We start from the raw sequence: 22,820 nt of genomic DNA on the forward strand, positions 1-22,820 counted from the left end.
TCCAACATATATAAACAGCTCATACAATTCAACATGAAAACAAAACCCAAACAGCTTGATTAGAAATATGCAAAAGACTTGAATAGACATTTTACCAAAGAGCACAGGCCCATGGCCAACAGGCACATGAAAAGATTCTCAACATCTCATCAGGGAAATGCAAATCAAAGACACAGTGAGATATCACCTCATATCTGTCAGAATGGCTGTCATCAAAAAAACAAAAATAACATGTTGACAAGAATGTGGAGAAAAGGTAACCCTCTTACGCTGTTGGTGGGAATGTAAATTGTTGCAGCAATTGTGGAAAACAGTATGGAGGTTTCTCAAAAAACTAAAGATAGAACTATCAAACTATCATATGACCTAGCAATTCCACTCCTGGGTATATAGCCAAAAGGAACAAAAATACTAATTTGAAAAGATACATGTTCCCTGATGTTTGTAGAAACATTAGGTACAATTGCCAAAGTATGGAGGCAACCTCAGCATCCATCAACAGATGAGTGGCTAAAGAAGATGTGGTAGATATATATACACAATAGAATGCCACTCAGCCATAAAAAAGAATGATTTGCCATTTGCAACAATATAGATGGATTTGGAGGGTATTGAGCGAAATGAAATAAGTCTGACAGAGAAAGAAATATATTGTATGATATCACATGAGTTTTACAAGTATTTTCTCCCAGTCTGTGGCTTATATTTTCATTTTCTTAACAATATCTTTCAAAGAGCAGACATTTTTATTTCTGATGTCAAATTAACGAGTTCTTTTCTAATACTCGATCTTGTATGGATCATACTTTTGGTGTTGTACCTAAAATATTTTGCTTAACCCAGCATTACAAAGATTTTTCTCCTGGTTTTTTTTTCCCTAGAGGTTTCAGGTTTTACATTTAGGTCTATAATCTATATTGAGTTACCCTCAATATGTGTTGTGAGGTAGAGTTTCATTTTATTTTTCATTTGATGTCCAGTTGTTCAACACCATTTGTTGAAAAAGACTACCCTTTCTCCATTACATTGTTTTGACACCTTTGACAATAATCATTTGCTTATTGATCCTGGACATGTTTTGTTCTGTTTATACTTAAGTATTTCATGGCTTTTGGGGAGTACTTTATTCAATTAAAAAATGTTGAATTAATAAACAGTACCAACCTACCTGTGAATGCTTATCTTGATTCTATAGTCATATGCAAGATGCTAGAATAGCATTGGAAAATTCATGAAAGTCCTTGGTTATGGTCAGGCCAGCAGTGAAGCTGAAAGGTCTGAGTATAACTCTGCTGCTGCTGCTGCTGCTAAGTCACTTCAGTCGTGTCCGACTCTGTGCGACCCCACAGATGGCAGCCCACCAGGCTCCCCCATCCCTGGGATTCTCCAGGCAGGAACACTGGAGTGGGTTGCTATTTCCTTCTCCAGTGCATGAAAATGAAAAGTGAAAGTGAAGTTGCTCAGTTGTGTCCGACTCTTAGCGACCCCATGGACTGCAGCCCACCAGGCTCCTCCGTCCATGGGATTTTCCAGGCAAGAGTACTGGAGTGGGGTGCCATTGCCTTCTCTGGAGTATAACTCTATAAGGTAGGAAATAAGGCCTCATTCTGCATTTCTCTTGCTAAATTCTTTAACTCTGAATGGTTCCTTTTCCCACCCAGGGTCTGCCTCCTAGCGCAGGTCATACATTGAGTTAAGGCTACACCTTTCAGGGGCTCTCTAGGCAAAGATGGCTTTCCCTGTAGGTATAATGCATAGTTGCCTCCCTCACACAATTTGAATGTGCTGAGTGGCCTGTCCAACCAACCAGTTATCACCTATTTGTCTGGTTTGGCTCTAACATTGTATCTTTTATATCCATCCTTTGAATAAGGTAATCTATTTTCATAAGGTACTTATTAAGATGAGTTTCCTGGGAGAGATACTCTGCCCCTTGGGAAGGTAGATACATCAGTTTCATTCAATTAACATGTACCAATTGAGTCCCTGGGATATGCAAGGCAAAAGTCCCTACCATATTGAAAGCAAAAGGAGAAGAGGGGAGCAGAGGATAGGATGGTTAGACAGCATCACCAACTCAATGAACATAACTTGATCAAACTCAGGGAAATAGTGGAGGACAGGGAGACCTGGCGTGCTGCAGTCCATGGGGTTGCAAAGAGTCAGACACAACTTAGCAACTGAACAACAGCAACAACCATAGGCACAGACTTTCAAGGTGGAAATGGCATCCTTCTGTTTGCGGAGTTTACTGTGATAAGAAATCAGGCTGTCAGAGTCAATTTCGTTTTGAAGTAGGGATGGAAGTAGGTCTAAAGGAGGAATTAGACTTGAGTCATTAGACTCAGTAGAGGAACCTGGTATTAAGGGAGGTTGGGAAAGCTTAGATGCTTGGAGCAGAGTTGAAAGGGAAAGACAGTTACAGAAGGGGCAGAGGGGTAGTGACAGTAGACTCCATCGACTATGAGCTTTTGTTTTTGCTGTGAGAGTGTGTGTATTGAGCAGACTCAAAACTTGATACCGAGAGATACTGCATTTTTTTTTTTTTGTAAATAAGAATACCTTGGGGTTATAGGGTACTTTGTAGTTTATACATCATTTTCATATAACTTTATAGTATCTGTACAATAGCTTTATATGGTAAATGATGAGTGTATTGATTAGGGCATTGTAACTGCTCTAATAAAAAACTGTAAAAGAGAATGTTACTTCTGGCTCACATCATAGATGAGTAAATGAGTATAACTTGTGGGGGAGACTTTGTTCCCCATAGTCATCCAGGAAAGCAGGTTCTTCTCATCTCGGCCCTTTAGTCTAGACCTTGAAGTGGTGTCTCTTGTGCTCATTCGATCACACAGCCACACCTACCCATAGGGATGGCTGGAAGAGGCCTCCAAGCCGCACGTAGAAAGAGCCATTCCGCCATTGTTAGGCCTGATCCTGTGCATGGAAGCACAAGGTATTCCCGTTTTACAGATGGGGAAGCCAAGGTACAGCATGGGTGAGTGACGTTAAGTATAGGAGTTAGGATCTCAACCCGGGTCTGCTGTTTTGATAGAGCAGGCACAGTAATACTAATAGCACCAATAACAGTAATAATATCTAATAATTTGTGAATGTGGGCACATATAAAATGGGGCAGTATATATTGGGTTGGACAAAAAGTTCATTTAGGTTTCTCTATGCTAGTTCATGGAAAACCCGAAGGAACTTTTCAGCCAACTCAATATAATGGTCTTAGTAAATTCCATATTCCCTTCCTCGCCTTGGGCTTTGCTACATAGTCCTACAGAGAGCCAAGTCCTTTTCCTGAGGACCGTGGGCAGCAGAGTGACTGCATGAGCCAGCAGAGGGGGCTTCCCCATCAGCAGCACCCAGACAAGGCTGAGTGGATGGATTCCAGGAGCCGAGAGGTGCTCTCCCTGGAGGGTGGGGATCGTGCACAGGAGGGGCAGGCCCTACAGGGCCAGAAGAGGCTGCCCGTGGCTTTGCGGGGAGACAGGAGCCTTGCCAGCAACTCCCTGTTTGTCTCCAGGGGACGGCCCAACTGCATCAGGCTTGTGCCCTGGGCAAGGATGGGGAGTTCTTCCAGCCAGCTCCCGTTCCCTCGGGAGTCCTTGTGGGCCTGAGCAACATCTAAAAGATTAATTTTAATTGAATTATTTGAAAAGCTCTAATGTGAATGAATACCAAATTGGCACCCATAACTTATATATTATTTATAGGGTCAACTCTTAAAGTAGCTCTCTTTGTTTGGGTAGCAGAGCTGTATGGATAGAAACCATTCTGTGACTGACATTTCTGTGACACAAGAAAGAATATCTAAAAGACTTCTCAGCTGAGTGGGGCATGGCATCCCTGTCTAGATGAGTTCTGGGTGAGAGGAGGCTGCTTTCATCAGTGTTTCGGGTGAGGAGATTGAGGTGTGGGTTGAGTCAGCTGCTCTGAAAGGTTTCAAGATGGGATCATGGGAGCTGGGCCCTGTTGCCGCTGCCTGCTCTTCTGCCAGCACAGTCCAGCAAAAGAGGAGGTGATGGCAGGATTGTGATGTTGAAACAGCAGGGGCAACAGCGAGAATGTCAGGACCAGCCTGCACCCACAGCAGTCCTGTATGTGCCACGTCCCCAGCCTCTTCACCACCTTGCCCTCCAGATTGGCCGTCCAACAGTATGTCCTCAGCAGTAGCTGTTCTTAGCTCTTTAGGAGCCCTTCTCAGCATTTCTCCCTTCTCACCCATTTGTTCAGCATCTTCTAGCCTCATTTTATGTTCCTGGAGTTACCCTGGGTAGTTGGGATGAAAAGAATGAATAAGACTGTCCCTGGCTTCAAGCCACTTATTTTCTATTGGGAAAGACAGAAAAACAGATTATTCTCCTAGGTCATGGGAAGTGTTCTGATGACAGTGAGGGAGCCTGGAAGACGTCCCCCCACCTACTGCTACTGCAGGGGACATGCGTGGAGATGGGGAGCTTTCTCAAAAGAAGTGAGGCTGAGATGAGTTCGAACGGATAAGAAATTACTATGAAAAAGAGAGAGTGTGTTTCAGGCTTATGTGTATACATGGGTGTGTGGTCAGTCATGTCCAGCTATTTGTGACCCTATGGACGGTAGCCCTCCAGGCTCCTCCCTCCATGGGATTTCCCAGGCAAGAATACTGGAGTGGGTTGCTGTTCCCTTCTCTAGGGGACCTTCGCAACCTAGGGATTGAACCTCTGTCTCCTGAGTCTCCTGCAATGACAGGCAGATCCTTTACCACTGAGCCACTGTTTCAGGCTTAGGGAAAAGTATATGCAACAAGATATATACATAGAGAGAGAGAGAGAGAGAGAGAGAGTGAGAGCGCGCGCACTGAGGACCTGAATCGAGTTTGTTGTGACTGAAAAGTAGGACTGCCGAAGTAGGGAGGGTTGGATAGAATAGTGTTCAGGTAGAGGATAAATCACGAAGGGCTTTGACTATGACTTACTATGAGTTTTAAACTTCCTTCTGAGAGAGAGAGAAACTATTAAAGTATGGAAATGACATCATATTTATATTCCAAGAAGATCTTTCTGACCACAAGGTAGAAGATGGGTCGGGATGGTAGGCAAAGGAGCAAACGTGGGTACAGAGAACTCAGCAGGAAACCACTAGACTTGAGATGGCGGTGGTGAGAAGTGGGGGGGCGCGGTGGAGACAGAAGAATGGAGATTTGAGAGACACTGAGGGCCTTGGTTGATAAGATGCTGGGTCCTATCACCCCAGGTTTGAGTTTGGGCCACTGGGACATCGATGGACTGGGACCATGGCTATAAGGACGAATGGTGACAGATTCAACTGGGGATAATGTTGAGCACGAGTGGCCTGTGGTCCTTCAGGTGGATGTTCAGAAGTCAGTTGAAGGTGATAGACGGGAGTTGAGGCAGACTGGGAAGCCATTTGCGTGAGATCATTTAGGTCATAGAGGTGCCGGAGATGGTCTAAGAAGAGTGTATAGACAGACGAAGAGTGGAGGGGCCCCAGGATAGAGCTCTGGGGAACGTCACCATTCAAGGGACAGTAGGGGAGAAGAAGCCCACAGAGCAGACCAAGGGCGGAGGTTCAGACAGTTAAGAGAGAATGAGGAGCAAGTCCTGGAAGACAGAGGAGGTGATCTCAGGAGACTTGGGGACCACCAAAAGAGCCTAAGCCTCCTGAGGAGTCAAGATAAAGGCCTGAAAAGCATCTGTTGTTTAAAGGTACTAGGAAGGGAGGTGCCCATGAATAGCTTCAAGAACTGATGGGGGAAGCCAGCTTTCAGCGCAATAAGGAGTGAGTTAGGTATGGCATGAGGAGGTTCTCATGAATATATTATAGATAAATACACTGTATCTATTTTTACTTTAGAAGCAGAGGCTTCGTCATACTTCTCAGTTCATCGTCCTCATTTTCTAGTCAGGGTGCCTCTCCTGGTTGGTTGGTTGGTTTCCTTTCATCTCCATTTCCCTAACTCCATCTAGAGACAACTATTTTCACGTATTTAAGAGTTTTCCTTTTGTTTGAATGGCTTCCCTGGTGGCTCAGTTGGTAAAGAATCCACCAGGAATACAGGAGACCTGGGTTTGATGCTTGGGTCGGGAAGAGCCCCTGCAGAAGGGAATGGCTACCCACTCCAGTATTCTTGCCTAGAGAATTCCATGGACTGGTGGGCTACAGTCCATGGGCTTGCAAAGAGTCAGACACGACTGAACGACTAACAGTTTGAAATTATGTCAGTGGTGTGCTATAAATCTCATTCTGTTTATTTTATCCACTATTTTTTAAGATCCTCCATGTGTATATTCATTCCATTTTACTGTCCATCCCCAAGTGATGGACACACAGTTCGTCTTCACCTCCCTGCCACACAGTCAATGCTGTGGTGAACTTCTCTTCATATCTACTCTTTCTTGACCTGTGTGACGATTTCTTCAGTCTGTATGCCCAGGAACAGGGTTGTAGATATGTAACCTGACTGAGAACTACAGAATGGCTGGGCCAGTCCACACTCCCACCAGCAAGCAGTGTGCAAGGTGCCTGCTCTGCACATCACCACCTTGTGTTATCCAGTTTGATAATGTTGCTTCTGGTGTCTCCTTATTTTAATCAGCATTTCTTGTTAGCTAATGAACTCGAGTATCTCTTTTTAGGGTCTTAGCCTCTTGGATTTCCTCTCCTATAAATCACCTGTTCTTATTCTTGGCAACTTTGTCAAGAAATTTGACTTTGAAAGGGAGAAATGAAAGGATGACAAGGAGGAGTTTTATTTAAGATGAGAAAGACTTGAACGTGTTAAAATGAAGATGGAAGGAAGAAAAAACTAAAGACTCATCTTCCTCCCAGGATGGGAAGGATGGCTACAAGAAAAGATGATGAGGATCTGGCCTCACGAGGGATTAAAAATGAGACTGGGGGAGGGGGTAGAACTGAGGAGGAGGAGTCAGGACACAGATCAGCAGCAGCTTTCCCTGAGCCCACCTGACTGCCCCCTGCACTTGGTGGTCATAGAAGCAGTGTGTGATCCATGGAGCTGAGTAGAAGGGGAAAGGTGACCTCCCACAGCCTCTAGGAAAATGCTACATTGTGATTCTAAATGTGTGAAAATAGTATTTGTTTTAAATTGCCAGAAAAGAGGAAAGATGCCTGAATTTCAGCATATGGGTTGCTGGGACAAATAAAGTTGTAGAAACACATGACACAAAGGTGGGAGTACAGGACATGTGGACCCTCTTCTTTGGAGCAGAGTTAGCATAAGAGAGCGTATGCGCTCAACACCAAATGGCATAGAACTCCGGGTTAGAGTGTACGTCAGAGAGTTGCTGAAAACTAGGGAACGGAGGCAAGTCATTGTGAGGAAGGCTGTGCAGGATGGATCAAAGAGGTTGAGTGCAAGCAAATTTGGACCGTTACCCATCTCCTGGTGGGTAACAGTAAAGGCCTGGAGTGAAATGGAAGTTTTAGAACATAAAGGTTTGAGGAATAGGAGACACTTTTACAGAGGCTTAATGACTGGCTGTGATGATGAATCAATATTGAATAAGTGCTCAATGCACGCAAGTGGGCTGTGTGAATGCGAAGTGAATGGATCGGGAATAAGGTGGGATAATGGATCCAGAGTTTGAGTTTAGGTCTTGAGGAGGAGGAGAATATTCACTGAGCACCTCTATGTGCCGAGCACAGTGCTAGGGACTGCAATAGAATAATGGATGAGACAGGCTTGGTTGCTGCCTGCAAGGAACCTATATTCTAGGTGCTGCTGCTGCTGCTGCTAAGTCGCTTCAGTCATGTCTGACTCTGTGCGACCCCATAGATGGCAGCCCACCAGGCTCCCCGTCCCTGGGATTCTCCAGGCAAGAACACTGGAGTGGGTTGCCATTTCCTTCTCCAATGCATGAAAGTGAAAAGTGAAAGTGAAGTCGCTCAGTCGTGTCCGACTCCTAGTGACCCCATGGACTGCAGCCTACCAGGCCCCTCCATCCATGGGATTTTAGAGGCAAAAACAAAGGTAAACTGACAAATACATGAGTGGTTACAGTTATGGTAAGGGCTGTGAAGGGGTCAAGCACAGTGCCCAGACGGGATGACAAAGGACTTAAGTCTGTATGGCGTGCTTGGGGAGGACTCCCACATGGGAATATTCCCCAAGAGGAGGCCTGAGGAGAGAGGAAGAGCCAGACATGCACAATGCTCCAGAAAACGTCCCAAGCCGAGGACATGGTGTGCACAAGAGCCAGAGCTGGGGGAGTGACGATTGAGAAGAGCTGAAAGGAGACTTGCAGGGTGCAGGAAGTGGTGGGGGACTGGGTTGGGGAGTGAGCTTGGAGCAGGAGGAAGAACCCAGACTGTGCTGGGCGCTAGGGCTATAGTAACATAACCTTAGTGTCATGATCACACCTAACATAATTGACTATAATTCCTGGTTATCATCCACAATTCAGATACCCCTGTTTGTCTAAAAATGTGTTTGGGTGTGTTTAGGTGTTGATTCAAGTTCCAAAGTGTGTGATCCATTCACTGTTGCATCTCCTGAGTCCCTTTTGATCCACAGCAGTCCCTACCCTCTGCCTCTTTTTCAGTCTATTTGCTTTAATGCCATTGACTTGTTGAAGAAGTGGAGCCAGTTGTCTGCAAAATGACCCACCTCCTGGTTCTGTCTCTTTGTTTCCTCATGTTGTCATTTAACTTGTCTCTTCAACGTATAATTCCTGTAAATGGAAAACTAGTTCTACAGACTTGATCAGATTGAGATTCAACTTTTTTGGTAAGAATGTCATAGGCCATGATACTCTTCATAATTGCCTCATATCTGGAGACACAGTATCTTATTGTCTTATTCTTAATGATACTAAAACTCATCGCTGAATTCAGGTGTTGGAAACTTGATCTTGTATAATTCTCCATCAACCTGTTATCTAATAGTTTCATTTTTCCTTATCTTTTCCAAATCAGTTGTTTTATGAGAAATATCTCAACTATTGTTGTTCAGTCACTAAGTCATGTCCAACTCTTTGCGACCCCATGGACTGCAACACACCAGGCTTTCCTGTCCTTCACTATCTCCCTGAGTTTCTCAAACTCAAGTCCATTGAGTTAGTGATGCCATCCAACCATCTCATCTTCTGCTGCCTCCTTCTCTTGGCCTCAGTCTTTTCCAGCATCAGGGTCTTTTCCAGTGAGTCAGCTCTTCGCAATTATTTCAACCTATTCTTTTAAAAATTTATATTATTGAAGTATACTTGATTTCAGTTCAGTTCAGTTCATTTCAGTCGCTCGGTCGTGTCCGACTCTTTGCGGCCCCACGAATCGCAGCACGCCAGGCCTCCCTGTCCATCACCAACTCCCGGAGTCCACTCAAACTCACGTCCATCGAGTCGGTGATGCCATCCAGCCATCTCATCCTCTGTCGTCCCCTTTTCCTCCTGCCCCCAATCCCTCTCAGCATCAGTCTTTTCAAATAAGTCAGCTCTTCGCATGAGGTGGCCAAAGTATTGGAGTTTCAGCTTTAGCATCATTCCTTCCAAAGAAATCCCAGGGCTGATCTCCTTTAGAATGGACTGGTTGGATCTCCTTGCAGTCCAAGGGACTCTCAAGAGTCTTACAATGTGTTAATTTCTGCTGTACAGCAAAGTGATCCTGTCTTACACGTGTATACATTCTTTTTCATATTCTTCTCCATTGTAGTTTATCACAGGATATTGAATATAGTTCCCTGTGCTAAATCAGTAGGACCTTGTTGTTTATCCATTTTATATATAAGTTTCCACTGATAATCCCAAACTCACAGTCCATCCCTCCCTCACCCCCTTAGAAACCACAGTCTGTTCTTCATGTCTGTGAGTCTGTGTCTTTTTTGTAGATAAGTTCATTTGTATCATATTTTAGATTCCATGTGTAAGTGATAGCATATTGTGTTTGTCTTTCTCTTTCTGACTTATTTCACCTGGTATGATAATCTCTAGGTTTATCCAGGTTGCTGTTAATACAAGTGGCATTATTTCATTCTTCTTGGTAGCTCAGTAGTATTCCATTGGATATATGTACCACATCGTCTTTATCCATTTAACTATCAATGGACATTTAGGTTATTTCCATGTCTTAGCTGTCGTGAACAGTGCTGCTGTGAACACAGGAGTGCCTGTGTCTTTTTGAATAGTTTTGTCAGGATATATGCCCAGGAGTGGGATTGCTGGATCATATAGCAACTCTATTTTTAGTTTTCTAAGAAACCTCCTTACTGTTTTCCAGTATGAAAATTTACATTCCCAACAGCAGGGTAAGAGGCCTCGCTTTTCTCCACAGCCTCTCTAACATTGACAATATGCAGACTGTTTAATGATGGCCATTCTGGCTGGTGTGAGGGGGTACCTCACTGTAGTTTGATTTGCATTTCTCTAATAATTAGCAAGGTTGAGCATCTTTTCATGTGCCTGTTTGCCATCTGAATGTCTTCTTTGGAGAAATGTCTGTTTAGATCTTTTGCCCATTTTTTGATTGGGTGCTTGTTTTTATTATTGAATTGTATGAGCTTTTTATGTATTTTGAAAATTAAGCCCTTGTTGGTTGCATCATTTGCAAATATTTTCTCCCAGTCTCTAGGCATTTTGATCTATTCTTGACTACTTCAAATATTGAGATCATAGTACCTCCCTGTGCAGTTTTCATCAGAGAAGAGAGAGGTAACTAGAAAAGTCTTCATGGAAGAACAGAAACTGGGCATTCAGGTTTTTAATTTGATGACTAGAGAATTTGCTTATTTGTGGGGAGGAGGCCAGTGGCTATCTTGAAAGAAGTGAGTTGGGAGAGATAAGAAGTAGGACGGGTTATAATAGCTTTCTGTAAACGTAGATATTAAGCCCAAGAATCAGAATAGAAGATAATCTTTAAAAACCATTTAGGGACTTCCCTGGTGGCCCAGTGGTAAAGACTCTGCATTCCCAATGCAGAGGGCCCTAGTTCGATCCCAGGTGGTGGAACTAGATCCCACATGCCACAGCTAAAAGTCTTTTTTTTTTTTTTAACGTATATTAAGATCACCTCTCCCCTTGCCTTTAATCATCCCCAGTAGACCTTTGCCTCTGTGTTAGATGTGAGGTGCTGATAGATGGTGTTAAGATAGAGGGTTGATGGGCCAATCCCTGCATCAGAGCTGGGCAGCACCTGTTCCCCAATCAAATCCCTGTAAGAACTGTTGGGGCCAGGATCCCACCCCTCATCCCCCATCCAAGCAGCTGCAGCATGACTGAAGCCAGTTCTTAGTAGGAGATTTTTCCATGATGAAGACGGGCAAGTTGTGACATGTAGGCCTGAAGTCCCTGCCTGTTGATAGAAACTGGAGCAGAAGGGTCTGGGCAAAGCCTTACCAAACAGTAGTGAACCAGAATGGCCAGGATGTTGCAGATGGATGGATATCCTTTATGGTGGCCACCATGGAGAGAAATTTTGAGACTTTAAGAACCCCCAAACCATACCCTGCTAACGATGAACTGGTAGCCAGGCTGGGTTGGGATGGGATCTGTGGAATGTGGGAAAGCAGAGCAAGCTCTAAGGAGAGGCAGCGGCTTGGCCCAGGCACAGATGGTGATGTCCAGATGCAGAAATGGTCACCCACATGTGGTATGCTTGTCTGGGCCTCACTGTCACCCCATGGTCCCAAAACTCCCCTGCTCTGCTGTGCTGGGAGCCGTGGGCTCAGCCTCAGCCATACTGAGACTGAGCCGTAATTTCTAGGTGGAGACGTCTGCTAGACAGATGGAGGTGCCAGACTGGAGCTGGGGGATGGGGAGGCGGGTGGGGGTGGAGATAGATTTAGAGTACTCTGCACTGGGTGTCTCACTGGTTCTCCTGCTGTTTTAGTGAGTGTTTATATATTTATTCTTTAAGGTATCTGTGAATATGCAGTGAGATTACGATCAAAGGGAATAGAGGAATGTTCTGTTTTGGTAAAAAGCATTGGCAGGAAGGTTCCAGGGAAACTTTAGGATTTAATCTTCTGACCTGGGTTGGCATGGTACCAAAACACATTAAAAGCAGGCTAGAGGTAGCATTAAGGAGCAGGACAAAATAGGAAGCAAGTAAGGGGTCAAATCTTATAGCTAAAGACAAAGAGAGAGAGAATCTAAGATCTCTGCTTTTGGAAGACTGTATTTAAGCTATTGCAATAGCCTGTACCCATGACCCTGCTAAGGAAACACAGCATCAGCCTGTATTTCTTCCATTTCTCACTCCTGGGCTTTGTTACTGCTCACATTTGTGTGGTCCAGGGAAGAAGAGATGGGGTACAGAGAGGAAGAAAAAAGCATCCATCCTCTTCTGCTCAGATACCATGACAGCCACTTCCTGGGTTCCTACCCACCCCGGGGATTAACAGGACATAGCACATGGGGTTGAAATTCCAAGGCCTAACACCTGATCTCAAAAAGCAGATGGTCCCTAGGCACACCAGAAAAGGGTGGAGCTGTGGGTTGCATCAGTGATATTGTGAAATCCATTTCCCAGGCAGGCGCTCGTTATGCAAGCGAGTGTGCTGTGTAATTGCATGAGCTTTTCAGTACAGAGCTGTGGGCAAGTTTTCTAGTGACCCAACCCATCCCACTCAAAGTGTATCCTGGAGTCATGGGGTGACAGAAGCCTACCAGGTGAAGCTGAGCCTCAGACTGTGGTTTTGGAGACAGACTTGCTCAGCTACTTGTCAGGCCGGTAGATGGACAGGGAAAGCGGGTTCTCCTGGACACAGACCAGAGAAGACCCTGATGAGGCCCTGGTGGTGGGTCATGAGAAGGACTTCTAGGGGGCTTCAGAGTAAACTAGTGAGTAGATGGACATGGAACTACTTCTTATTTTTTTTTTTCCTGGATTTGCTGGCAGGGAAGTGAGGTGCAGTTTGGGGCCTCTTTTTAGCCATTTAATTGCTGTCTGCCATACTTAGGGCTCAGATGGTAAAGAATCTGCCTGAAGTGTGGGAGACCCAGGTTCAGTCCCTGAGTCAGGAAGATCCCCTGGAGAAGGGAATGACTATCCGCTCCATTATTCTTGTCTGGAGAATTCCATGGACAGAGAAGCCTGGTGAGCCACAGTCCATGGGGTCACAAACAGCTGGACACAACTGAGTAACTAACATATTCATGGAGGGCCAGTCTGGCTGCAGAAATTACCTATATCCTTAAAAACATGACTAAATCGCCTCAGCTCCAACTTCCTCTCCAAAACCAACTTAAATGTCATTTTCATGGCTCCACATTTGGTTAGGTGTTCCCACCATGTGACCCCAGCATATGCTATTCTTTTCCATCATGGTGGTTTCTTTATTGCCAGGCCTTGCAAGGAACATTGTAGCGGTTATGGGTGACCCTGGGTTCAATCTGTTTTTAGGCGAGTTTTGCTTTGTTTTCCTGGAATCACCATCTGTAGCTTTCCTTTTTTCTTATTTTCTTCTCCTGCCTCTCACACCCGATTCTCCCCTTGCCACTGAGCACACCAGCCCACCCCTACCTCCTTGGCCCTGGTGGGATGCCATCTGGGCAGGCCACTGGGGTGGGCAAGGCTGGGGAGCCAGAGGAAGAGGGCCTTTCTTTAGTTTCCGAGTCTCTCTGGAGACCTGACCCTCCTAAAGAAAAAAGAAAAAACACCTTGAGTTGTGTATTTAGACACGCACATGTGTTTTTTTACATTCCCGGCAGAGCCGCTGCCTGGCTGCTACCTCCTCTGAGCTCCGGTCGCAGGAGGCAGGGCGGGTTTAAGCAGAATGAATGGCTGTCGAGTGGCTGCTCCTCTGCACCCAGGGCCATCAATCTTGTCATGAATGCCCAGCCTGCTGGTCTGCCCGCTAAGGCTCATCTTTCTGGGGCAGACTTATTTACGGAGCCGCGGCAAAGGTAATCTCACTCCCCAGGCCCCACGGCCGGCCTGGGCCTCGCTCAGCTCAGCCACTCTTAAAAATAGCCCGAGATGAGAAAGAGAGCCAGGGTCCGGTTACCTCCTGCGCGCAGGATCTGATCTCATCTCCCCGCGTGCGTCTGGCAGCTCAGCCCAGCTCAGACGATCAGCCTCTTGGTCCCGCCCCGCTCACAGCTCCGAGCTGCTGGTGATGTCCCGTAAGGGGTCCCTCCTAGCCACCCCTGCCAGGCCAGCTGAGTGGGACATCTCAGCCCTGGTAGCAGCACACTTGACCATGGAAGATGCCAGGTTTCAGAAGGGACGAGGGTGTTCTGGGTCCCAGGTCTGGAATCACAGGGCGGACCTGGTGGGGTGATGGCTGACTCCCCCATCTTTATCCTCCCCTCCCCCAGCAGCAAACACCTTGGCAAGCTCTGGAAGCTGAGGCATGCCCTCTGGCCCCCTGGGCCATGTTCTTTCCTCACCTGCATCTCTAAAATCCACCTGCCTGCTTGAAGGGGGTACAGCGGCCCCTTCCCAGCCTGGCCTCCTTCCCAGCCAACAGCCGTCATTCCCTAGATGACCTTGGGGAGGCCTCCTCCTAGCAGGCCCTGGTTTCCTCACTTGCACAATTAGGGTGGATAACTCTGGCTCCATTCTTACCTTGAAGGGATGTGGTGGGATTGATTAGTCAGGTGAGGGAAAAAGAGCCTGAAGGGATTCTGTCTGAAAACAAGGGCCTTGGTGCTGCAGTGATGCTTGGGCTCGTTCAGTTCAGTTCAGTTCAGTCGCTCAGTCGTGTCTGACTCTTTGCCACCCCATGAATCGCAGCACGCCAGCTTGCTTCATTTCTTCCTTAGGCACGCGTCTGCTTGAGTGGCTGAGCGTGTGTGTGTTGGATGACTGTGTGTGTGCACGCACGCTCCTGGAGGGAGTGGCTTACCTCACAGCTCACTAGTTGTCAACACTTGTCATCTGTCTGCCTCACAGCCTCCCCACCCCCGCCCCCTTTTGTCCTCTTGGATAGGAAGGCTCTGGGCTCCCTGTTCTCTTTTACAGACTTGATCTTGGAGTCTCTTAAGCTCCCTGGGGGGGATGACTGAAGGACAGGTATAGTTTAGGCAGTTAAGACTGAAGGGAAGCCCGTCTTGCTTCAAAAGCCCAGGACATCAGGTCCCAGCCTGGCTGCTCTAGCCTCCCTCTCCCTGACCTTTTCTCCCTGACCTTGCCCTCATCCTTCAGCTACATCATAAGATTGCTAAATTTTGCCATACCCCTTTCTCACCATCAGAACTTTGCACCTGCTCTTCATTCCTTTTTTTTGGACTCGTTCCTTTCCATCTTCCCTTTACAGGATGTCTCCAAGCTCCCTCTAGGAATCCGCTTAAACTCTCTTTCCCCTGACACCCAGTGTCCAGCATGTGTCCCTCACGCTACCCTTCTTTCCCAGTTGTGGCACAGCATCACACCGTATTGTATGTGCTTCTTTAATCATCCCGCTTGCTGCCGGGATATAAGCTCCATGAGGACAGGGCCCTTCTGTCTCATTCATAAGGTGCTATGCCTGGCAGAGTACCCGCCACCTCGTAGGGCATTGGCGCATATGTGAATTAATCATGAATGAAAGCATAAACGTGATACATGACAGGCGAGTAAGGACCCAGTGCTCCTGCCGCCTGTGTTCACAGCACGGATGAACACACACAGCTCTGTTGTCTGTGGGTTCCCCTCGCCATCCCACCCCACCATCATGCTGATGGCCTCAAAGGGACAACAGGCTGGTCTGGCTCCACGGTCTGTCCTGAGATGCAACCAGAGAGCTTGTCCAAGCACCTGGGCACACTTCAGAGAAGGCAAAAGCAAGAGCCAGCTTTCTGACTGCTGGCTGCAGGCCAAGAACTCAGAGGGCTCTCGGGAGCCTCTGGGAGGAGTTAACGTTTCCCAGTGCAGCTTCCGGGCTGGCGGCACCAGTGGCATCTCAGAGCTCATGCTTGCCTCTCTCCCCACTGATTCACGTTTGAGTCAGACTCCAGCAGCTCCCAGCTTCTCCCTCTCCTGCCCTGTCCCCACCTCCCCTCCAGGTTGGGTCCCCAGGTCATAGGGTAGCGCTGCTCTGCCCAGTTCGTCCCTGCCAGCCTCTGGCTCCCAGGAGAGCCACCCGCCTCTGTGGCCGTAGCAGCGGGTTTGGAGGAAGCAGGCTTGCTGCGTCCGACATCTCCACCTGCTGGCCGTCCTGACCCTTGCTGCCTGCAACCTTCTGTCCCCGCTGGCACTGTCCCTGTTACTGCCGCTGCAATATTTTCTACTGGGTGACCCAGTGACCCCTGGTCAGCTGTGGCCGGGCACAGGGCACCATATGCTGCTCCCACAAGGATCTGCTTCTATTGGCCGCTCCAAATAAGTTTCCCCTGAGACAAAGTCCAAGGGGCTGGGCGCTAACCCTCTGACTGTGTTACTGTCCCCCCACCAGGGACCCTTCCATGAAGACTGAGGCAGGCGTAGCTGCGGACAGCCTGCTGACATGACATCAGCCACGGAGTTTGAAAACGTGGGCAACCAGCCACCGTACAGCCGGATCAATGCCCGCTGGGACGGCCCGGATGATGAGCTGGATAATGACAACAGCTCAGCCAGGCTCTTTGAGAGGTCCCGGATCAAGGCCTTGGCAGGTACTCTTTGGGGCCATGGGGGTTAGGACAGCCTCTCTCCTAATCCCAAGGTTCACTGCCCTTCCGCCTGTGATGAATCCCCTGGGTGTGTTGGCGTGAGCCCTGGCAGGGAGGCGATGGAGACGTGGCCACGTGGCTCAGAGGCCAGGGCCCCTTGGGACTGAGCACAGGGTAGGCAGCCTCTCGTCCCACATGCCCTCAACTTTCTTCCAGGCGGAAAGTGGTGCCAGGTGGGCCCTGTCCTCTGCCTCTGCCCTGAATGACCTGTGGCTGGAGTCAGAAGTAGAAGAGGTCTGGGCGAAAGAGCCTGTGAGGGGTGGGTCAGCCGGGCAGAGGGGCGTGGGCCTCATTCTCTACCTCGATCTCCTGCCTGGTCCTGGATAGGGGAATTCTCATCATCTCCTCTGTGGCCCCAAAAGGAAAAAGGGTGATTTGATAGGAAATGGAGAACAGATAAGATCTTCCCCACACTGCCTCAGAGAGGAGGATTTTCTGGACTAAACCTCTTATACTTAAACTGGAATTAGATTTTTACTTAGCAGGTTCATAATAGATGTGTGTGTGTATGTGTGAGAGAGAGAGAGAGAGAGAGAGAGAGAGAGGGAGGGACGGAGAGGGAGAGAGAGATCTTCAAATCTCTAGTAGAAATGGCTTCTCTTTCCCCTGCTGGCTGAGAGCTGATTCTTGAGATTTTTTTTCCCCCACCAATCACTATGACCATTGCCTCTCTGGAGCCTGTCCCAGGGTAGCTGTGTTCTGACCCTAAGTCCTCAACCAATAAAGAAAGCTTAGGTCCTGTGGTGATGGGTGTGTGTGGCTTTATCCCAGGAAAGGGGTGGATTTCTTCACCCGCTCCATCAGTGACTGGCCCAGATCAGAGTTGTTTACCCATCGTTGGTTGTTCCATCTTCCGCCTGGAACGAAGGGCACAGCCTTTCCCGTAAGCACTCTCTGGGGTGATTCTCCCTCTGCCAGTGCCCATGGCCCTCTCTAAGGTTCCTGGTGGTTCTCTTCCACCTTCTCTCCCCGCATTCAGCTCCCTGGTGCCCAGTTCTCCAGCATCTTGAGGCATGAGCAGGGCCTCTCTGAGACCATGACGGCCTCTCTGAGACCATGACGACCCCTCATCGCAGGAGTGTCCAGGCCTCCCATCCCTGTAAAAGGGATGGTATGTCTCACTCCTTGTGGTGGGGGGGGAATCTTTTCAGGTCTCAGCCATCACCCATTTGGTCTTTGCTCTTTGCAGGAAACTCCCTTTCTTCTTCCCTCATTTTCTCCTCGCCACCCCTGACCCCACAAAATCCTTCCTTGGTTTTCCTTGGGAATGTATAACAGCACCAGTCCCTTGCCTTTGCTTATGTAATTTTAACCTCTTTAAATAACCAGGCTTGAAGCCCTTGCCTTTGCCAGTCTGGTTTGACTTTCTTTGTGTCTTATGCTGGCCAGGTCTGGCTGCAGTGACCCTGAGATACACCTGGGGGAGAGGGTACCATACTCTGTAAAGTTTGTCAAAGGGCAGCTTGAGGGGTGGGGCTGTCTTTTGTGTTTTACAGATAGCCTGTTTTTGAAGAAACCAGCGTAAATTCCATTTTAACAATTATCAGTCATATGCCTACTATATGCAAAGCCGAACCTCTACCCAGACATGAACGTGGATAAGGGGGAGCACAGAACTCGACTCAACATAGTATCTGTCTCTGAGGAGTTTATGATCTATTAGGGAAATAAATGATGTTCATAATTAATTAGCAAGAATAGAATTAGAGAAGAACTATGGGAAAGACACATAATTAAATAGCAATGAGAGAACAAAGCAGAAGACACAGGGAGAATCAAGGACTTGTTTGTGGAAGAGGTGGTCCTTGGGCTGGGGACTGAAGGGTGTGTGTGTGGCTCACAGGACAATGGTCTTAGAGTTGGCTGATATGTATGGCAGCCTGGTCTGATTGATGCGCAGCCTGGGAAACTGGTGGAAGTAAGTTGAGCCGGTTGATCGGGAAAGAGCGTCCTTCAGCCTGTGTATTCCTCACTACAAGTGTGTATCTCTATCATAGCATCTGAAAGCCCCCCAGGAGGAGCAGAACCACAGAGTATAGAGTTACATGCCTGGATCTTAGCCATTTAGAACATCTGGCTAACAAGTAAACACGCAAGTTTGGGGTCTATTCAGGTTTTTTTTTTTAATAAATAAAACCCTAACCAGTTAACTGACTTTCCTCTTCTGAGTGTCCACTCTGAGTGATCTGTGGGAGAAGCTAAAGCTTTGAGAAGGTCCAAGTTAGAGTGGCCAAATTGACCATTCTGGTGGGTGGGCAGAGCAGAAGCAGGGAGCAATAGCCTCCCACACCCAGATCCCCACTAGTTTTAACTTCTTAATGTTTTTCTCTTCAGTGCCATCTTTGGGGCTCCCCTGGCAGTCTAGGCAGCTGTCAGCCTCTCCAAAGAGGCTGAGGAAGCTGAAGCTACCTTTGGTCTGCACCATTTCTGCACTCTCCACGGCCACTCCCCCACTCCTAGGTATATTACTGCAAGGAAGGCATGCAGCCCTGTTTTTCTTTTAAGATGGTGGTGATCTGCTTCATAGGTACATGTGGCAGGACTGGAGAGGTTGGCCTGGCCTTTTCCACCTGAGATTGAAGGTCCTGGAGTGAGGAGGAAAATGTCACAAGACCCAGATTCAGGTTCTGGTTCCACCGTTAAGGCTACCACCTTGCAGGACAGTTCAGTCAGTCTCCTGTTTTACAAAATGAAGACCGTAGTGTTTTGCCAAGGTTGTTGTGAAGGTCAAGTAAGATAAGGTTTATGAAAGTTTTGTATTAATTAAATCCTTTGATGAATGTTAGTATTTACAGGAAATCTATTTGGGAACAGTATTTTTTTTCCAGCCCAGCGGCTTGTGGGATCTTAGTTTCCCGACCGAGGACTGAACCCAGGCCCTCGACAGTGAAAGTGCAGAGTCCTAACCACCAGGCTGCCAGGGAACTCCCAGGAATAGTAATAGTATCTTTCTGTCCCTTGTCTTCTCCCAACTTCAAATATATGTGATCATCAGTCCAGACAATGTCCCAGTTACCTTGGCCATTCCGGGGCCATTTTCTTCCCTCCTAACCACCACCCTGCTTTGTCTTAGAAGGGTTGGGTCTGAAAAGGAGCCAGGAACCAGTAAAATTAGGCTAATGCTTGTGCCTGGAGCTCTTGGCTTCGTCTCCAGGGACCCAGGGGCCGTGGGGATGAAGCCCCCTGCTGTGCAGCACCTTCTTCCTAGGCATCCAGTCTGGATCCCAGGTGTGTCTCTGCCATTAGCTGGGTGATTAGATGGGTGATGGGAAGACCCGAGAAACCAACAATGACGGGACCTTGTTAGATGCCCTTCTTAGTGTGGCAGTGCCTCCTGATCCCTCTCTACTTAGTGACCCATGGTTAGAAGACTTGCATTTGGTTAAGTGGACTCTGTCTATTCTGCCTCCTAAGTCATCTTCCTCTGAGCTCCAGAGGAGACAGTCTCTCTCCTGCCTTTCAAATCATTCCCAGCTCTTCTCCTGGAATCAAAATAAACAAGCCATCTGGTTATTCTGCCTGGAAACCTCCACCTTGGTATACAGATACCTGACTTCTCTCCAGAATGAATTACTCTGCATTTGAAACTGGATCAGCCTGACTAAAGCAAAGGGGGAGGTGGGTAAGAAGATGCTGCAGGAGGCTGCTGGATAGGGATGGATTTGACCTTGGCAATGCAAGGGGAGGATTGGAAGCCTGGTAGGTCCCCGGGCAAATGCTGCTGTCAGTGTTGGCCTCTAAAGCTGGCAGCGCTTCTTGAGGTTCGGTGGTGGGTGAGTCCTGAGGCTTCTTCCCGAACAGGAGGCCATCCTCTGCTTTGATGCCTGCCTCGGGTACCTGCCTACTTGTGGGACTTGCCTTGAAAGACTGGAGGAAGGAAGGCAGCTGGGAGCCCTAGTTCCCATCCCTCCAAGAGGTTCCAGCCTTTGTGTCTTCCCCTTTGTGTCTCACCTCATCTCCTGTCCTTCATCCTGGGCGCCACCGAGTAAGCACTTGCCGGTCTGGATGAGGGACTGCAGGCTGTGGGGAATTTCTGGCCCGAACGCCCGCCCTCTGTGCCCCCTCTCCTCATCCCAGAGGAGGCCTCTCTGCTGCACACAGCCTTGCACTCGATTGTGTACTCCCGAGATTTGGGTGAGGGCTCTGCCTCGGGGCAGATGTGACCCAGCTAGGGGGGTAGGAGTGGAGGAAAGCAACAGAAAGGTGCCCTGAGAAAAGAAACCCTGTGCCTTATCCTTGCCACATCCCCTGCCTGTCTTGCGCACGCACACTGCTCAGCTTCCCCGCCTCTCAAGTGCCGCCTGCTGTGTAACTTCCAGCTTCTCGGTGTAGAGACATCTGGACGGCGGTGATGCAGAGAGCAGACTGGGGCCTCCTGAGGAGGCTGTGGGGAGGGGAGAACCAACGTGGCCTTCCTCCCCTTCTTTGGCCCATTGAACACTTACTAAGGGACAGACTACACAGAGCCTCCCTTTTAAGACCAAGCTCACGAAACTGTGTAGCCCACTCTGCTTTTGCCTCTAAATCGGAATGCAGGTGATGTTTCGAACTAGAGACGGGCCTCCTTCCCGTGTTCTCTCTTTGTTGCCTTCTTGCTAGAAATGAGGTGAGGCCGATGGTGAGGTTGGTCAGGGATGATTCAGAAAACGCCACGGCGCACTGCAGGCTGTGTCCCTGTGCTCTGAAGCATACAGTTGCTCCGCTGGGAACCTGGAACGTCTTTCAGACCCACTGAACCCAGGCCCCCAGGTTAAGGTCTGTGGCCAGCAGGTTTTCCATCGGAGCCTTAGGGGAGTGGTCCTCGGACACAGCAGGCAGTGCTGCTCCCCACCCGCTGGCCTTGACACCCCAGACACTCCCCGGAGACGGTGCTGTGGATTCCTGCCTGATCTTGGTGGCAAAAAGTGATGCTTGGCCTCCCCCCACCTTCCCCTTTCCCCACCTGCCCCAGGATGATGCTGAGCCCAGGTGCCCCAGTTGCCTGAGAAGGGCTTTGTGTCCAGAGGGTGAATGATTTCTTTCAGAAAGCAGGGTTTCACCACGGTTGTGCCAGGAGGGTTCAGCAACTTCTTGGCAGCCTGGTAAGATGACAATTTCAAAAGCAGCTGCTGGAGGCCAAAAGGCATCCATCAGGTGTGCACAGCCCAAGTGTCTCTCTTAAGCTACCTGTGAGAACAAAGATGGTGTCATTAGTGAGAGCTTTTTAAGATGTTTTCTTCTCTGATTTAAAAACGTGAAATGGAGTTCTATTTCGAGACCACACATTGGGAAAATGTTCTATTCACGGAAATATCTTTAATCATCAGCCATCATTTTAATGTACTGTCAGAAGAAAAAAAAAATAATTGGCTCAGCAGCTTTCTCTTGGAGGTCAGCCATTGTGAGTCCCCCTCCTTCCCCTGAGACAAGCCACTGCACAGAGAAGCCTGCCGGTTACCTGTGCAGCCCAACCTATGAGAGAGGCCATCGTGCTGACTGTGCTATGTGGTCAGGGCAGTTTTCTCCTGCCCAGGACATACACTTTCTCCCATCATGCCCTCTCAATAAAAGCTGTTCTTCCTCTCTGAGAATGCTTTGCAGAACTGCAGCTCTTCCCCTTCTCTGGGTGACTGCTATCTATCATCATGAAGATGCTTTATCAAATATTAATACACCGAGGTTAATAATGAGACACTGTTCCCTCCCCTTGGGTTGCAGTCTGAGTGAGCCATGTTAATAGCTTCCTCCATCGTTAGGCCATTCCTGTGGACTGTCAGCTTCGTTCCCAAAGGCAGGTCCTGACACCAGGCCTTGCCTGTGCTTCTGGCTCCTGGGAGCAGCCGACACCCCCGCCCCTCTACCCCCACAGGGGACCCCTGCCTGCTGCTTGGCTGAAGAGGTGCCAAGAGTGTCATTTTCAGAGCAACTGAAGCAATTGTTCATTTTCCCTTTATATCTTGTCACAGAGAAAGAATGACAGGGAGGCCGGTAGCTGAGTCTCTGGCAGCATTTTGTCTCCAAACCCTTTGGCCTTCAGACTCTGAAAACTGGATCAACCAGGGAGTCTCATTCTACAGTCTAGTGAGAAAGAAATCGATCAAATAGTCACACATGAGAGAGTAGCCTTGAAACATACACATTACCGTAGGTAGAATAGATAGCTCAGTGGGAATTTTCTGTATGGCACAGGGAGCTCAACCCAGTGCTCTGTGACAGCCTGGAGGGGTTGGATGGGAGTAGGAGGTG

The 22,820-nt window shown here is 48.1% G+C and overlaps 1 protein-coding gene across 2 annotated transcripts in view; it reads left to right on the forward strand.

Annotated features, from left to right (window-relative positions):
• SPTB (spectrin beta, erythrocytic) overlaps nt 1-22,820 on the forward strand; it is a 132,174-nt gene that overhangs the window by 40,842 nt on the left and 68,512 nt on the right. The window contains exons 1-2 of one of the 2 annotated variants that reach the window (XM_070377717.1): nt 13,721-13,868; nt 16,340-16,538. In XM_070377717.1, the coding sequence (XP_070233818.1) occupies nt 16,391-16,538 (148 nt within the window). In that variant the 5' untranslated portion in view covers nt 13,721-13,868; nt 16,340-16,390. Of the gene's footprint in view, nt 1-13,720; nt 13,869-16,339; nt 16,539-22,820 lie in introns of those variants that run through there. The other variant, XM_070377716.1, reaches the window with a different exon arrangement.

This window comes from Bos mutus, chromosome 10 (assembly GCF_027580195.1).
Source record: "Bos mutus isolate GX-2022 chromosome 10, NWIPB_WYAK_1.1, whole genome shotgun sequence".
In the NCBI taxonomy this organism is placed as follows: Eukaryota; Metazoa; Chordata; class Mammalia; order Artiodactyla; family Bovidae; genus Bos; species Bos mutus.